The 18,675-nt window shown below is 40.0% G+C and overlaps 2 protein-coding genes across 3 annotated transcripts; both read left to right on the top strand.

The window, feature by feature from the left end:
- Window positions 1-935: 935 nt before the first annotated feature.
- On the top strand, window positions 936-7,167 carry kif2c (kinesin family member 2C; the record flags this gene model as incomplete). 2 transcript variants are annotated; one of them, XM_083990997.1, is made up of 22 exons in its annotated part: window positions 936-996; window positions 1,092-1,186; window positions 1,365-1,466; window positions 1,811-1,859; window positions 1,942-1,977; window positions 2,745-2,891; window positions 3,173-3,292; window positions 3,486-3,583; window positions 3,679-3,771; window positions 3,856-3,910; window positions 4,202-4,364; window positions 4,589-4,679; window positions 4,767-4,830; window positions 5,088-5,179; window positions 5,266-5,408; window positions 5,529-5,742; window positions 5,855-5,965; window positions 6,084-6,151; window positions 6,263-6,341; window positions 6,434-6,514; window positions 6,597-6,690; window positions 6,999-7,167. In XM_083990997.1, 22 exons carry the CDS (start codon window positions 936-938, stop codon window positions 7,058-7,060), a joined length of 2,118 nt encoding a protein of 705 aa, XP_083847123.1. In that variant the 3' UTR covers window positions 7,061-7,167. The 2 variants fall into 2 exon arrangements, with proteins under 2 accessions (XP_083847123.1, XP_083847124.1); XM_083990998.1 differs by lacking the exon at window positions 1,942-1,977.
- A 1,128-nt stretch (window positions 7,168-8,295) lies between these two features.
- Window positions 8,296-13,476, top strand: selenot1a (selenoprotein T, 1a). Its single transcript, XM_083991452.1, has 6 exons — window positions 8,296-8,525; window positions 9,513-9,623; window positions 11,075-11,201; window positions 12,455-12,542; window positions 12,655-12,821; window positions 12,968-13,476. Exons 1-5 carry the CDS (start codon window positions 8,392-8,394, stop codon window positions 12,777-12,779), a joined length of 585 nt encoding a protein of 194 aa, XP_083847578.1. The 5' UTR covers window positions 8,296-8,391; the 3' UTR covers window positions 12,780-12,821; window positions 12,968-13,476.
- The last annotated feature ends 5,199 nt before the right edge of the window (window positions 13,477-18,675 follow it).

Genomic DNA, 18,675 nt, shown 5'->3' with positions numbered 1-18,675 from the left:
CCTGTTTGTCGCGCCGAGTTGTCACGAGCTGCAACACGAGTTTACCCGAGTAAGGAAAACGAATTTGATTGGTCGTTATCGAGCGGGCGGGATATTCAAAGCTTGGGGCGAGCCCGAGCTCCGTGTGTGTGTGCGTGTCTCAGACGTTTGAATGACGGATGACGGATCCAATATCAGTGGCTGGTGAATCGTGTACAGGCTGACGTATAATCCGTGCGCCTGCATTATCCAATGCGAGAAAAAAAAATACACACTTTCATCCCGGATTTACTCAAAAATAGAATTTTGCACAAAGTTTGGCCTACAACGTCTGAAAGATGAGTTATCACATTAATTTTATGACCCAAAGTGGGCTCAAATTCAATTTTCTTTTCTGTACACCTTTAACACAAATATATCACTCACTTCTGCTTTAATTTTATGATCCAGAGTGGGCTCAAATTCAATTTTCTTTTCTGTACACCTTTAAGCTTTATTCAAATGTGGGCATGTTTACAGTCCTTTGTGCCACGTTACTTTAGTAAGCGTAAGAAACTAAACAGTGACGAGGCGGCAATGAAAAACAAGTGATTTCTAATGCAGAGGTAATTCCTAACTAATCCGGGAAGTGGCGGTATAACGCCATTTAGGAATTTTGAAGCGTAGAAGAAGAGGATATGACGCTCTATGACGCTGACCAATCAGCTACTTAAACAGCCGGAAATAATAAGTTTAAATCTTGACTTTGAAAGGTAAGTTTGATTCTGTCGTTATTCTGCCAGAGATAATCAAACACGGCAAAGATAGAAATTCGTCTCTGTGTTAGTTATTAGGTTGTCGTCGAAATAAAGGCATGTAGTGTGGGCTACAGCACGGCAGCTGTAACGTGAGTTGAGTTGACTCGTTAACAAAAACAGCAACGTTACCTGGATATTTTATCGGTTACAGCTGCAAACATGGAGGCCAGCCTGTCCAGACTTCTCGTTGGTCTCTCTGTACAAATTAGCCGCAGTGATGGTGAGTTGTATTTATTCGCAGTAACATATGAAGTGCGTATTAATGCCGCTGTCGCTGACAACGTGCGATTTACCGTTTGTTTCTGTGCAAATAAGGTCGAGTACATCTGGCAACGGTGAAGTCCGTTGACACGGTGAAGTCCACAGTTATGGTTGAGTGGAACGAGAGGAACATCTCTCGAGGGAAGGAGGTCAGTATGTGCTTAAACACAGAAAACACTTTTGTGGGTTTGGTGACGATATGAACCCGTCGTCTTTTAAAACGTGTAACGGTAATCCTCATAGCACGTCCACTGTAATTACAGTACTCAGGATTTTAAGGTGGTTAACCTTTAATAAAATTTACTGACATGAATGCTTGTGTTGTAGGTTGAAGTGAGTGAGTTGTGCACTCTCAACCCGGAGCTGCTAGACCACATAAACGCTGTCAACAGCAGAGCTGCTGACCCCCCACCTCCTGCTTTAGACAAGGTAACGTTACCTTACACATGAAGGGAAATTGAGCTGTTAAGTCGAACAGGTTAATAACAAAGTAATTAGTTGTAGATGTGAATACTAATGACTTCACTGCCATTAGCATTCAGCACATAATGTATGCTACCGTATTTATGAACTGTAATTTAACTGGCTAGAATGAAAAATGTTTTTTTTTTAACCCATAATGTGGGTTGGGGGAATATGGGCTAAACATTATTTTTGAATGGAAAAAGGCTAAAGCTGCACATTAGTTTGTTTTGAATGATAGATAGACACAGAGTGAAGCTGACAATAAGATGTGTGCTGAGCAACATCGTCCGTTTGTGTCTCTCCCACAGAAGTACGAGGGTAGACTGCGGTCATCCAGGATCCCTGCCCCTCCCTCCTGTATGTAAAAGCAGAGTATTCCTTTCTGTCAGACTACCAACTTCTTTATTCTGTCATTTAACGGCTTCTTTTCTTCCATAAGCCTCCGCTCCCGCCGTCATCAATGCTGAAGAGTCAGGTCGACAAGGCATGCATGCTCCTCTCTGACTGAAATAAATTGCACTTAATTACTCCTTTGTTGAAGGGATTGGGATGTATGTGTAAAAAAAAAAAACACACAATCCTGGGAGAACTAATCAGACCACTGGTTATGAATGATCTCTTTTTAATGACTGGTGTTGAAGGGATGCAAATCATCAACTACTGTAATTCTGGGCACACAACACATTTTGCTTTAAATTCTGGTTTGGAAGAAAAATCACTGTGTAGTGATTGTACAGTACACTGAATAGAGTTTTAAAAAAATAGTATGTCTTAGCTGACTGATGATACTGCATTTTTACCAAAATGTTTATCCATCAGGACAGAGTGGCCTGTGATAACACATTTTTTGTTGTTTTTAATTCACCAATGGTCACACTAACTATCAGTCAGTTGCTAATATTTTCATATGCAAATTGAATGACTTAGAAGGGGCCCATGATTTAATAACTCAATTAGTTTTCACTTTTCTGTCTCTGTGTTTCACTTCACGCTTGCTTCTGTCACTCTGGGTCTCTGACAAATGCTTATGGAACCCTAACCAGCTTGTTGCTCACTGTTGTTCACTTTTGATTTGTCAGCCTACAACTGTGTGCAGTTGATCTTTCTGTTGTACTGGGTTTCGAGTTTTACCTGTAATAATGATAGCAATATAATATTTGCTTTTTAGACAATGGTATTGTATTTGTACTGCATTGCTGTACTGTATTGCAGCTGCCTGACTTGGATTTGTCTGGCTTTCAGTTGCAGTCAGTCGGTCTCAGCACAGGCAGACATGTATGTTCCAACCCCCGGCACCTGTTGCAGCATCAGTCCCAACCTCTGAGCCCTCGGAACAGAGCCAGGAGACGGCTGACTCTGATGTCCCGTCATCTGTCCTTTCAAATTCTGGTTAGTAATGGTCTTTTAGAAGGAATTCTCCAAATCAGTTTCCTAAAAATAAAAGGGGACTTGCTGTTGTCAGTGAGGGTTAAATTCAAGTCTAGTCCATACTGTATATCTTGCATATCTGCATTGTAGAGCTCATCACACATTGGTAGTGGTGCCACAAGATGGAATAGCCTATGTTTCTTTTGTTAGAATACATTTTTAGGTAAAGTGCAACTCAAGCAATTTTAAGTTATATAAATGTCCATTTGTTAAAGTCAAGCACATTCTCCTGCCTTGTTTAGCTATCCCTAATCACCAGCGTAGAAAGAAGGAGACCGAACCAGCTCAGTCACTGCAGTATGCCCGTGAGGCCAAAAAGGAAAACGATGAACCTGAGAGGATGCCTCCTCCTGCAGCCAAAGGTCAGTAACAGGTTTTACACCGACTCATGTGATTACTTAGAACAATTTCATAGCGCTATACACACTAACCTCCCTCCTCTGTTCTTAAGACATGAGGCACATAAATGTTCATGTGATTTAAATTTGTTTGATATTTCAGTGAGGTCATTAAAAGAAAATAAAACTAGATGGTCATCATCTTTATGCATTCTAGGCAGGAGGAAATCTGTGGCTCCCCAAGAGTTGAACAAAGGCAGCAAAAGGCTGTCCTGTGTCATCAAGCCCCCTGAGTTGCAAACCAAGAAGGGAAGGGTGAGATTTTCTTAGTAATTTTGTTGTTTATTTTTCATCTGGCTTGTATTTATATAGTGAAAAATGTCCGTTTTTTTTTTTCCTCTTAATTTAAGTTTGGAGAGACTCGACCAAACCAAAAGTTCTACGAAATGATTCAAAACTTCAGAGAGACCTTGGAAATAATCCCCATATCAACCACTGACCTGGTGAGTCTGGACTTGGGCCATACATGCAGCTGTATGTTGGTGTGCTATTCAAAGCCTGTCCTTACCCAACTTGTGTTTTTACAGATTGAAGCCCACAGGATTTGTGTGTGTGTTCGCAAGCGGCCTCTTAATAAGCAAGGTACATTGAGAGTGACATGTAACTGTGTGTCTACATAGAGAGCATGTCAACCATGTTTTCACTTGTCCCTGAATGAAAAAGATATGCTTCTGTTTAATCAATCCAGCTGGCTACACACTGGCCTACACATGCAGCAGTGAGGCTGCTGGTAATACTGGGCTCTCTGTGTAGACACTAACCTCCTGTATACAGTATCATCTGGAGATAAAGGATTAGTTAATGGTACATATTTGTTAGCCATGTTTTTTATCCCCACATTCTGACTGACTTTGACATTCTTGTGTATGACAGAGATTACTAGGAAGGAGATCGATGTGGTGTCTGTACCTGGGAAAGGTAAACTACTGGTCCATGAGCCAAAACAGAAGGTGGACCTCACCAAGTACTTGGAAAACCAAGTCTTTCACTTTGACTACTCATTTGACGAGACCGCAACCAACGATATGGTCTACAAGTAATGACCTCTTTATGTCTTCTTGCATTTTAAACCTTGATTTAGTAGCTTAAATTGGCACAGACAGGAAATGTGTTTTGTCAAATCAGAGGCTTGTTGCTCAGTTAATTACAATACTCTTACCAACCATTAGGCCATTGGGATGCACATTGTAATGCAATAATTATTACTATTATTGTGTTTTTTTTTAACTTCAAGACTTATTTTGACATTTCTCTCCTCAGGTTCACTGCCAAACCTTTGGTACAGTCTGTGTTCGAAGGTTGCATGGCAACATGTTTCGCCTATGGCCAGACAGGAAGTGGAAAGACTCATGTAAGTCCTCCGTCTGTCTGGAATCATTAGCCCCTTTTTTTTGTACCGAAATTCTGCTATTTATTTTTCCTGATTTGGTATCTCTAGACAATGGGAGGTGATTTCATGGGGAAGCAGCAGAACAGTGCCAAAGGGATTTACGCCTTGGCAGGTAGGATGCCCAGATTTCCACAGAACTATTAACAAATGTGTTTAAAAAGTATGGTAATTTAGTTTTCACATTTGGTCACTTAAAAAAAGTTTTACGAGTAACTTTCAACCTTGTTTTTTTCCACATTACTTGTATTTGTCCATGTCCCATTGCTTATCTGCTGTCGTATTCATTAAACTGTAGAATATTCAGGAGTTTCTTAAAGTTCCGCTTACATGAGAAGTTTATGAATAATTGCTCGACTCCCCCTGCTTTAGCCCAGGATGTCTTCGCCTATCTGAACCACAGGAGGTATTCTAACCTGGATCTCTCTGCCTACGTCAGCTTCTTTGAGATTTACAATGGCAAAGTAAGAATAACCTTAACTGAGAGTACTTAACTGAACACTCTGCTTGTTAACGTTATTCTTAAAGTGAAATATCCTTTTTCACTTAGGTGTATGACCTGCTCAACAAGAAGGCTAAGCTACGTGTTCTTGAGGATGATCGACAGCAGGTTCAGGTGGTCGGCCTCGAGGAGGTCTACGTGACCACGGCAGAAGAAGTCATCAAGATGATACAGGCAGGCAGTGCATGCAGGTATTTATATAACAACATGTATCTGAGAATCTCATTGTACCTGCTTCTTCAAATTTGCTTGACAAACTGACTGAAAGAGCAGTTAATGTAGAGTTTCCCTCTGTTCTGCTGCCTTTCCAGAACATCAGGGCAGACCTCGGCCAACGCCAACTCATCTCGCTCTCATGCGATCCTCCAGATTGTGCTACGGCGCAATGACCGCGCCACCACGCTCCATGGTAAATTCTCATTGGTGGATTTGGCTGGCAACGAGCGTGGCACAGACGTCAGCAGCAACGACCGCGCCACTTTGGTTGAGACGGCGGAAATCAACCGCAGCCTCCTGGCTCTCAAGGTAAGACCATGGCTACTGTGGAGGCACAAATGCACCAAATAATGGCTGTCCAAATATTAAATATGCAAGCCCCTAAAAGGAAGTTCATGTATACCACTTGTGTGTCCTTTAGGAATGCATTCGTTCGCTGGGAAAAAACAGCGACCACATTCCTTTCCGGATGAGCACTTTGACGAAGGTCCTGAGGGACTCCTTCATTGGAGAAAAGTCTAAGACCTGCATGGTATGTCAAAACACCCACCTTTGTTTACTTAATTTGTTATACAGTGTATAATGAGCTGATGACATGAAGGATAATGTGTTCTTTGATAATACATTTTCCTCTTGTTTTTACCCCATAGATTTCAATGGTGTCACCAGGCATGGCTTCATGTGAATATACAATGAACACACTACGTTATGCTGACAGGTATATATTCGGCTAATGAAGTTTAGCACAAGTCAATTTCCTTTTCTCTTTTGTTAATAAAAATATAAAGATGATGGAAGGTAAACCTTGAAGCATTTTTCCTTCTTGCAGAGTGAAAGAACTCAATGGCAACTCCAAAACTGGCGGAGCAGCCAAGGCACAAGAGCCATTGAGTAGCTCATCAGATGAGGTTAGCTTTGTACAAGATGAGTCCAAAACTATGAATATTGATTATTGTATGCACAATTTGCTCAAATTAATGCCGTTTACTGTTTCCTGTAGGAATCTGTTGTGGATACCAGTGTCTATGATGCTATATCCCAGGTGGAAGATCTGGAGGAGAAGGTTTATGCACAGTTCCAGGTAGTTATTTGATCCGCCACAGACCCTTATCTAAAAATGACTTTGCAAAGCCTTATCCTGTTTTATCACTGTTGTTTCTCAGAGGGGAAATGGACTTTTCAAGGCGATGGAACAAACCTCATATAACATTGAGGAAGGACTTCCTGACCTGGTGGAACATTCGCGGAAGCTACTGGGTTCGTTCAGCTCATACTGCTTGATTATTTTGTTTAATTCTGGAGTTTTAGTTTTGCGTGAGAAAAAGTTTCCATAAAATGTTATGCTAAAACAAACCGCATTCTTTCTTGACATTCAAACATGGTAGTGTGAGATTAGTGAAAGATATTTTCAAATGGTAAATTAGCAAATCTCTGACTTGCCAACTTGCTCTGGTCAGACATTAAATGGAAGTGCCAGGACAAAACTGCATTACAGGAAGGACTAAAATCTGAGTTGGATGTGTATGCTTTGTATGTATTTACCCTGTCTTATCTGTCATCCACAGACACAGTTCTGGCTCTGCAGTCTGCAGTGAATGAGGAGAGAATGGCCAGGCTGAAAAACTGAACTCCAAAGCTCTGTCGGACAAGCAAACAGACATGTTTTATTGAAAAAGTAGTTTTATTTTTTATTGTTTTTAATGAGAATTAAATAAAAATGTATTAAAACACTAATTCATTAAATTTTAAGTCTCTCTGGAAACTACTGGTTTATATTGTTGGAAACGGCACATTTCACTGTAGATGCTTAATCTTTTGCCATGACAATTTACAGGCACATATTAGATTTGAATTTATCAAAGTACGCTAGATCACAAGCAAAATCTGACATTACAGTGATGGCAGTTTTGAATAACACAAGGATCCAAGTGGATATTTTTGGCAACAGACTAGGGGTGTGCACCTGCCATTCCACATGAAAGTGTGGCATGTGAGTAGTTGGGTAGGTGAAATGCTCCGTTACTAGATTTTACTGACGTGCCCCTGTGCCACAACAGAAATCACACTCAGCATGCAACATGAGAGAGATGGGATAAAGTCACCTACTTGTTGATCTAATTTAAACATTAGAGGAAGTAAATTAAATCCAGATTGTTCTTAAAAGAAGATTTATATGTAGTAGAGAACCAACTGATGTGCTCCGTATGGAATGTGGTCGCTGCAAAAATCATTTGTATTTGAATAGTGTGTGTTTTTTTTTCTCATTAATTAGGATATTTCATAGGGTATTTGGCTTTGGGTAAAAACAGCTGAAAAACTATACTAGCCTTATAACATACTACCAAATTGTAGTATTATAATATCAGGGATCTAGACCATAGACTGTATATAAAAAAAATTCTAGACTAACCTTTTTTCACAAGAAGCACACCGGTCCCTATAACTTAAATTTTTAGGAGTGCAAGCAGAATATTTAGGGGTGCACACCATAAATCGACTTGCTAAGCATATTCACATTTCCTTTTCATTCATGATTCTCACACACATTGGTCTGACACCTGTAACGACAGATTTCAGATTCTTTGTATCACCCCATCCATGTTTAACTAGTGTGAAAAGGCAAATTTACTGGTTGCACAAGTAGATAAAAAAAAAAAAACATTTGCTTGCACTGTCTTAGATTGTGTCCGTTTAAGGACAGTCTGGAGCCCTGAGTATGTGTATTAATTTAACTAAAGTCATATGTAATATATTCAATAGTTGTACTGCAGGTCAGTGGAGCAGCCAGTGCAGTAGATGGCGCTAAAGTGAAGGTCTGCTGTGCCTCATGTCTGAGATCAGATCTCGAGGAAGAGGAGGACCCAACCAGCAACGACATGAACAAATTCAGGCTTAACCTGCCTCTCGTCTCCGTCTGACCGACTGAGGAGGAGGAAACAAACCCCGGAACGGATAGCAATGAAGTGGTTGCGTTTTTCGCTCCTCGCGTTGGGGGTTTTCTCGCTGTGCTGCGCCACGTCTGGTGACAGCAGCGGCGTGAAAAAGATGAAGATGCAGTTCGCCACGGGACCCCTCCTCAAGTTTCAGATTTGGTGAGGCAAAACGTGCGGAAAATCTGGCGAGTCATTGCTAGCTAGCTGGGCTAACAACACCGCAGGCCTAGCATCGGTAGAAGCTATAGCTAATTACAGGGTAGCTTCCACTGCTAACACGTTAGCCACAGGAGAAGGAGCCTCTCCCAGTTATTTATTAGCGAAAATTACTCAACCATTGTTTAAACACACGAGGAAAATATATTCTCGGGAAGTTCAACGTTTTAGCTCGTTCTCGTGTATTACCTCGTCGAAAAACATCGCCCCACTGCCGCTGTGTAACGTGCTAATAGTGGTACATTTATTACCAGTGGTCTCATGTTCACACATTTTGGTTAACGTTAAATCTCGCTAATGGTCTTTCTGTTTCTATTTTTGTTGCTTAATACAACAAATGAAAACATTTTCATTTTGGTTTTCAAGGGAATGCTTGGATGTTGCAGCCTCCGACAATCACCTGATGTCAAAATTGTCTTAATAGCTAATAAGATGTCATTTATTTAAATGTCGTGCAAGCTGAACTTAAATATATTTAAGCACATTTGGAATAACATTCGTTAATTGTAAACGGAAACAAGGAGTTTATTTGGTTGAAGACGATGTCACGTGATTTTAGGGCGCTTATGTCAAAGGGTGCAAGTTATGACAAAGATAGATTACACAAGTCAGACAGACATTTGCATTGCAAATTGGTGCTTCTCTCCAAAGCAAATATGCTTCAAACAGGAGCATGTGACAGTGAGGCACTGTGTTGAATTTGAAGAATGCTAACCGGCTGCAAAACAAATGTCTGTACAACTGAACATCTAGTGGTAAAATCCAAACAAATGTCCCACAGATAACAAAGGAATCCACACAGCTCAAGACTATAAGTTCACAGTCTGGCCTTCAGATCACTGTATTGTTGCTGTTGCCTTTGTCCTCGTTTGTTCTTGCAACCACACACTGTGTATATGTCTGCTTGACAGTGTGTTTGTCTTCACACAGCATTTCCTGAGGGTACAAGCGGGTGTTTGAAGAGTACACGCAGGCCTTGTACCAGCGGTACCCAGACATCCGCATTGAGGGGGAGAACTATCTTCCTATCCCCATCTATCGGTAAGAGAGAGAGATTGTCTGTCTTGTTACAAGTGGATTATATCCAGCTTTATTAAGCGGGCTGAAAGCCGCCGGGGATTAGCTGTGATTTGACTTAGGAAAAGGAATTCTCTTGCAGTCAGGCTTATCTGGCTGTGAATTTGTCTTTGTGGTTTTATAGTCCAAGACAAAAGTATCTAAAATTGTCAAAGGTGCATTGTGCTACTTAGTGTGGGTAATTATTATTGAACACATTCTGTATTTGTGGTCCAGTGAATTAATATTTTGATTCATTAGCAGCTGCCAATTTATTAGGAACACCTTACCAAAACCAACAAATTTCTACTACAACAATATTGAGATAGTCCAAGTGACTTTACCGAACAACCCTACAATAAGGTGTGAAGGATGTATCATAGAGCTGTTTAATTAGTCTGAAGTAGTTTTATTGTAATTATAAAGCTTACCTCTAAGAAACTGTCTCTGTTTCACTTATCTCTTTTGCTTGTGGACAATTTATGTGACAAAACAAGCTAATAGTAGACATCACTGTGGGTTTCCTTTAAGTTTCCAAACTATATGACCATTTTTTTATGATTCTAAAATGAATTGACAATGTGATAAATCAGAAGAAGCCCCCAGGCTAACATTCCTATTGAATAATTTTCTCCAACACAATATTGCCAAATTTTAGAATTTGTCATGAGCTATTTTTGTGCACTGTCACAAACACAGACTAGAAATTTGATTCTGATGAAACTTTATTCATCCAGTTTTTATGTGATTAAGTCACAGGGCCTGTAAGAGGCGATGTGGGTGGTAAATGGACTATATTTAGATTTAGAGACGATTGGTCTCTGCAGAATTCCCAGGTGTTTTAGTTAAAGGTATGGTACCGCTGAGATTTTCATCAGTTTAATTCTTAATAAACACTCCAGAGAATTTGCACCGTAAAATAACACTGACAGTACTATCTGACCCCGAGCATTTAATTCTCCAGTCATTGGTTTGTCTTCAATTGCTGTGTGAAATGCTGTGTCTGTCTCAATCTCAGTTGTGAGCACAAGTGATGTGTTCACTGGTGGGTTGTAGTTCAATGATTTACACATGTTAAAGTTAAATGGTTGAACACATGTTAAAGTTAAATGGCAGTACACAGGATGCAGTGAATGTTCTGCAACGGGAATGTACAATATTTACAGCAGTAATTGTTTGATTGGGAAGAATCTATTATTGCATGTTCAATGTCGTTGCGTTTATTCTATTCAGTGAAGCTCAAATTATACCAATCAAAGGCCACACCCAACTTCCTTCCACAGAGTTCAATAAACGTAGTTAGAATTGTGTCAGTAGTGAGGTCATTATTGTAATATTTTTGAGGAAATTAAATCTGTAGATCTTAGACCTCGTCTGTTTTATGTAGTCGTGTCTAGAAATTGTATTAAAAGCATTTTCTTTTTTTATTTCCTCAGACACTTTGCTTCCTTCCTGTCTGTGTTCAAACTGCTGGTGATTGGGCTGATTATTATCGGCAGAGATCCATTTGCCCTCCTTGGTATGCAAGCCCCAGGCATCTGGGAGTGGGGACAGGGAAATAAGGTAAGATTTAGGATTAGATTTAATAAAATAAAGCTCTGAACCTATGGAAGCACATAGTGTGTTAATTTTCAGGCATAACAGCGTGGTACAGGGCTACAGTTAGAATGATGCAGCAGAGCATTGTTTTGCAGGTTACTTTGACAGATATTATACAAGAACACTGGATTTGGATGTGAAGAAAAGGGAGGTTTAGGTTGGCTACATTTCTGAGACAGTTGTGTACACACAAGTGTGTGTCAAGTACAATGCAGCCCATGGGATTTCATTAGCTGTTCATTCAGGGGTTTCAGCTTGTGTTGTTAAGTATTGTTTGGCTTGGATCTGTGTATCCCCAGGGCTGCAGACATCCCAAAGGCTCAGAGGGAGATTGGCCAGTGACTGTGAAAATCAGATATTTCCTAATAACACAATCTTGCAACTATCACATTTTCTTTCCTTTAACGGAGAGCTGAGGCTGATATAATCTAGTGGTTTTGGTTTTTAAACCGATAACTAACAGAAAACCTTGTAATTGTATCCAGAGCGTAGAAGGCTTTGGTAAGCATTTGGCTTGGATTTGTTTTACCATTAAATTAGCTTTCTGTTCTTAATCTAAGCCACAACTGGTCTGATAAAATGTTTTGAGCATCTCTGGCTTTGTGTGTATTTAGAGCCATTGTAGATAAAGTTTCAGAATTATTCTTGATAATATTTGTTTCATAATTTCTATATATCCTGAAAGCTATCAGTAAATCAAACAGTGTTGGAAAGAAATCAAGTTTCATTAACTGTTGTAGTGTGAGTAATTCGCTTCTCCATAATCTCACTCCACTTAAATCCTGTCATCCAATAATTAGAGGTTTATGTGAGAATATATAACACAACTCCATTTCTGACCATCTTACAAGCCAGCAAGAATCAAATGCGGAAGACATGAGGATTCACCTATAACAAACAGTATATGTTTAGATAAACTTGGTATAACGCTGATGAATGATGAAGTTTGCCCAGTGCTATCATACTGAAAAGTGTTTGTTGTTTAGCGACTGTTGGAGTTTCCTATAACACCATCATGTTGATCTGTCTGTAGAGCACCACCGTCCTCCTTTGGGGTCTCTGTCCTCATAGTTTCATTAATTGAACTGTCCCTTTTCAGTGCACTGCTCCTGTGCTACATTTAGTGAGCACAGTTCAAGATGAACTGGAAACTCAACGGCCAATAAAGATCGTGGGAATGATGTTTCTGACTCGCATTTCTCTTGTACTTTTCTCAGATTTATGCCTGCATGATGGTGTTCTTCTTCAGCAATATGATTGAAAACCAGTTAATGTCTACAGGAGCATTTGAAATAACGTTAAATGGTGAGTAGAAGTCCCGGCATGGGCAAACCACAAGTTTATGATACCATAAGTTTAATAAAGTTGTGTGCCTGGAACAAAAAATGACAGTGAAGCAAATACTGTGTTTCCATAGATGTGCCAGTGTGGTCAAAACTAGAGTCAGGTCACCTGCCCTCCATGCAGCAGCTTGTGCAAATCCTGGACAACGAGATGAAGATGAACGTTCACATGAACACAAAGCCACATCACCACTCCTAACCCTACTCGACAATTCCTGGCTGGAGCTAAAAGCCCCTCCATGTACGTACAACTGTAATCATAGCACTGTTATCACCAATATTAATTATCCATCCAATGATCTTTTTATCCTTTAACCTGTGAAACATACCAATCAGTGGAGATGTGTCTCTGGTATTTGACTGTCCCCTTCCTCTGTCTCTCTCTAGGTTTGAGGTGGGTTTCTCACTGGGCTGTGAAGTGATGTTTATGAACGTCTGCGCTGAAGGCAGGAGGACTGCTAGCACAGACTGGATGCCCCCATCACTCCTCACTGTGTCCCTTCGAGACATCCCGCCCCTGACGCCAGAGTGGGTGCCGGCCCTTCTGTCATTTCTTGTACTATTCAAACAACTGCAGATTTGATCCAGGTGACGACAGTGGTCCCATACGGACAGATTTAACATTGATTCTTATAGTCTTTAACTTGTTCCATAGAAAAGATCTATGTGAATAAAAAAAACATGTCATTTGTACCACTGAGCCATATGTAGAATTTTAAGTTTATTGTTCTAAAAGTAGCTTAGCTGTGTAGAAAAAGCAACACTTAAAATCTGTCATCACTATTGTGAAAATAACATTGGGGAATTGTGTCTTGGTATGATTTCTGAATAATTTTTATATTTGCATAACTTGGAGGAAGCTAAGAAGATTAATAAAACATATTGTAACTATTTAAGTGGTGTGTAAGTTTACTGAGAGAAGTGACAAAGCATTGGGGGGGCATGAGATGATGACTCTCCTCAGTTGTGTCATCAAGGTTTAAGTCTTCAGTCTAACCCTAACCCAGAGAAGAAGAATACACAATCTGCTGAATGGCTTTGGAGGTAAAAACCAAACAACCTGCTTGTTCAAGTCAGGTCATGAGGGCACATCTTTAGCCATCTGTTCAACCTAATGTTATTAGGAAGACCTGGGGCCCTACTCTGATTTGGTTAGATGAAACAGAACAGACTATAAAGCATATTCATGACATTGAATATGGTGAAATCCTATTGTGAGCTTTAGCTGCCAGATAAAATACAGCAGTTGCAGTGAGTTTCTATGTTTATTATGCACCAAAGGGGGGAAAAAAACACTTTGCAAGCATTTAAGTTAAATGGACACCACTTTTTCATGATGTGTGCGAGCAAACAGTGACCCAGGCCAAGTTGAGAGAATTGGTGGGAAAAATGTGACCTTGCACCTTTTGTACTTTCACACCTAGCTATGAACCGATAAGGTCTTTGACCCAGAGGACACAACATACTATGTGAAATCTATTCTGCGTTATATTATGAAATACCACTCGGATCAATGAAGTTGTCTAGATGGACTCTGGAAAAATATTTATTTGCTATCGTAGGAGCTACCTTGAATGCTGTTATTCTTCTGTGACTGTCGAGTTGTAACGGTGCACTTTTATTAGGGAGACATCAAAGACAATCCTGAAGACATTTGTGGATAAAAGCTCTTTCTCTGTCATTCATTGCCACATGAGCACTAGCCTCCAGAAGCCTCTGGGCAACAATGTGGAGGTGAGGGGCCTGTGTGATCTTGGGCAGCAGGGGATGAGAGGGCACGATCAGGTACTGGTGAAGCTGCTGAATGACCAGGTGGATCTTAACTCTGGCTGCCAACACAAACAGCTCCTCCTTTGTTACTGGTGGTCCTGGAGGAGGCCCATCAGTTGTAGACTCACCCTAAAAAAAAGTTTATTTTCAGATGCGGTCTTCGAAAAACCAACCAATTTAATGTGAATTTCATATTAAGCACAACACACTTGATGTTAAATATAAAAAGCGATGCATATTCAAGCATAAATAAAACATCAAATAATTTTAAATGGCAATTTATATACTGTAAGCTTAAAATGTCTTAAACCTAAGGTGCAGAAATAATTGAAAGAGAGAAGAGAAAAAAAGCTTTGTGTCAAAGAAGGCTCCAGGACCTTCAAGATTAATAAAGACAAAAAACAAGAAAACACTGCAAGTGTTTGCAGTGGTGGTTGTCCTTGAACATCAGAAAACTGATTAACTTTTACCTGAGCACAGCAGGACCCCACGCTGAATTTTGCTTGTTGGCCTCGTGCTAAGAATGACACAAACACTTGTTCCCTCCCAAGGACTCGGACCCCCACAGCCTTGTTAAAGGACAGGAAGACAGGGTGCAGGGGGGTGGAAGTGAGGCTCAGACTGCTCCAGCTCCACCGTCGAACTCTGGCACCTGCTTCATCCAAACACTGACCCCCTGATCTGTTTAAGGACAGCCTGCTCACACACACATACACACTGTTAATGTCACGGGCACATGAATATGGACAAAACTAATTCTGTTATTCCTCAATCATTTATAATCCTAAAATCACCCTTTCATATATAAACAATATATTAATTAGCCTCATTTACGTAATTATAAAATTTGCATTTTTCATTTATTTCCAATACAATGATTATCAACACTTCGTACCATATGTTTCCATTGCTGTGATAACATGTCGCCCTGCCGTCAGACTGGAACACACCTCTAATCAATTGACTGGGGGCGTTGCTGTCATCATATACGATGCAGACCCTTCCTTTGTCCCTAGTGACCACAACAACAACAGCCAGGAGGCCTGAGGGATAACTGTGACCATGACGATAAGGATGGGAACAGCCACTGCATGTTTCATAATGCAATCTACATTAACTTCCACATTGCTCTTTTTTTATTCGTTTCCTAGTGTTTACTGGTCTCTTCTCAAAAGCAGCTGAAAGTCTCACACATGAAACCTGAGAGGATACAAGACCTGAGCAGAGCCGTCATGAAACAGGGTAAGAAATTTCATTCCATCGCAATAATATTTGCGAAGAAATTGTGCCCCATCCTGCAAAAACACAAAGGGTGAGATTAAATGTTAAAATATTAAACACTAAAAATCTTTTGTTATTAAAAGGACTCTCCAAAGTCAGCTTCATACCAGAAGAACAAAAACAAAGAAACAGAAAAGAAAATGCAGGCATTTACCAGACACAGGGGGTCTCACAAACAATGAAGATCAAAGTGCATTGTGGGAAACTACTAGCGTACTATTTTTGGAGCGTGGGCCCTACTAGAGGGTCAAAGTCAGGATGTCTTTCTTTAATTTAGAACATTCTTATTTTTGACCAGACTGATATGGTGGGTAAAGACTAGACTATACAAATATAGATGTATCATCATGAATGCAAATTATTACACAGTTTTATGCCGATTCATCTCCCCTCATTAGAGAAACCAGGGTACCTGATGATGACATAAGCCAAAGTGAATTGGCTTCTCGTCACAGAATGGCACCAATGCCTGCACGTCTTCCCCTTCATTTTTCAGGCACTTCTCAGCTATGCCACTGGGATATATGATCCAGCCCCCTTTTGCTGGAGGACACGAGAGCCGGAACCTGAACTTTGATATCTGGGGAACTAAACAAAAGCACAGAACAAAAGTGTTTGTCTCAAAAAGCAATCTTTGTGTATTATATTTAGGTAAACTTAAACAGATTTAAAGTTGGCAGGGTGTATGTTGCATCACGGAGTAGTTACTCACAGGGTTCCGCCACAGGTAGCTGGATTGAATAATCCTCCTGGATTCCCAGCTCTGGTTGTGTTCTATGAAAAGGTCCAAATTCATTATTTCTCACATCAGTCCATAGTACTTGTATTATTAGTATTTACAATTACAAGCGATTATATTTGTCATTTTAAAATGAAAATCCGTACTCATTTCCACCAGGTAAACTCATGGCAAACTCGCTGTGATCCTCCATCTCCCTGCCTCGGAAGAGCAGCTTCTCCTCCTCTGTGACTGGCTGCTCTTCCACTGATGTTGAAGCACCAACTTTCAGGTCGCATCTCCGCTCTAACAAACATCTCTGCTTCAGTAGCATCTCACAGAGCTGCTGCCGCTGGGCACAACAGAAGACCGGAGCTGTCTAGGGTGGATGCAAAGTGGATCAACAGTGCATCATAGGTTTGGGAAATGTGGTTCTGTACGTGTACTGTCTTCCTCACCTCAGGCTCGTGCAGCCATGTCAGATCGAGGGAAGGTCTGGCCTTTTCCCCACAGTATTCACATTTCAGTGTGCATTCAGTCAGAGGTGGAGGCTAGAAAAATGTTTAATGTTGGGTAAGTAGAATAAAGCTTTAAATATGAATTAACAACAGTATGTAGAAATTTGATCTGAGTACCGGTGGAAGAATTGCTGTCAAATTCATCCTGTGGTTGTCAGACTCTCTGTTGTACCTCAGAACCCCTGCAGCTCTGATACAATAGGGAGGTGGGTCACTAAGAGACTGTGGACAGCCCTCTAGTTTCCTCTTATCAAACCCAGAGAAAAACAAATGAATAAAAGTAAACAATATGCCAGATGGTTCTTGATTAAAACATATGTGAAATGAGACTAGGAATTGTCTCACATGATCCTTCAAGACGCACAGCAGCTCATGGCCTAATGTAGCAGCACTGGCATCTGTGGCAAAACAAGTTACCGTGGCATTGAGTCCAGGAGAATTAAACATTGACCTAAATACTGTCACTATTTTATGATTCTCTCAAGATGATCCCATTGTACTTTGATGATTTCACTGTACTAAGACTCACAGGAAAGGCTGGACCTCATCTTTGTGTCCGTCCTTCTGACTGTACTGAAGTTATTGATTTCTTTGTCCTAGGATGAATTAACATTCACTGCTTCTGTTGCTCTCCTGGAGAACAATAGACACAGAGTAGACATTACAGGTAGCAATACTGTATTATGTAAAATAAGTTATCATATAATGAGACACAAAAGATGACAAAAAACAAATAGGCAGAAGGCCTGTTAAATGTTAAACTTGACGGGGATGCATTATTGAAATAGGACACCTAAGTAAACACAAGGTAGTACACTCACCTCAGCAGTAGTCAAATATTCATCAATGTTTCACACTTGCTGGTGTTGTCAGTAACCTTGGAGATGAAATAGTTGCCTACTGCAATGTGTAAACATAGCAGCCGACTGACTGGTTTTAATACAAAGAACCACCATGAAACAATTATTAAGTACATAACACTGTGAGTGTTAACTTGACCTCCATTGAGGAACTGGATCTTGAAATATAATGTCAATCATACACACACCTGTGGGAAAAAATAGAAATACACATAAAAATGTCAAATCTTGTCAGATTGAGTCTATTTTGCACACTAACACACTATGCTAAAATCTCACCTCATGGCCCTTAACTTTACTGGCTTTTCTGGAGCATAACCAGTTGCCATGGAGCTGTAAATGTTCAAATTAGTTTGTTTTTGCTCTTATATAACCTCACGGTCAGTTATGAAGCTGAGCTTTTTTTCTATGAGAAAGAACTTCATCACAGGTTAGAAAAGTAAACTTTGAAGCTCCATTATTTTGTTATGATAAATGGCTCTTGATCCATTTTTCAAACTTCCCCTTTGCACACATTTTCCCACCCTGTCAACACATTTTCAGCATTTCTCCAACAGATGGCAGAGTGGTTGTGCTTAATGAATAATGAAATCAAGTAGGCTATCTATCTATCTATCTATCTATCTATCTATCTATCTATCTATCTATCTATCTATCTATCTATCTATCTATCTATCTATCTGAGGGAAACATCACAGTCATAGGGCATGATACACCAACATCCTAACTAATTGTAGCCTGCTATTTTTATTATTATTATTAGTATTATTAATAATAATATTATTATTATTTTTTTGCAATATTTACACATGGTAAAGATAAATATGGTGGGTATTGTAGTAAGGGAACCAACAGTGGGAACCACACCTATAAAATCTACAATACGGTATATTATATTTTTCAATAAATTGCAATAGGCCTATATGACACAGAGGTCCACGCGAAGCT

This window comes from Trachurus trachurus (genome assembly GCF_905171665.1).
Source record: "Trachurus trachurus genome assembly, chromosome: 17".
Classification (NCBI taxonomy): Eukaryota; Metazoa; Chordata; class Actinopteri; order Carangiformes; family Carangidae; genus Trachurus; species Trachurus trachurus.
The sequence above is the reverse complement of the archived record's forward strand: the minus strand, read 5'-3'. Positions and strand labels throughout refer to the sequence as shown.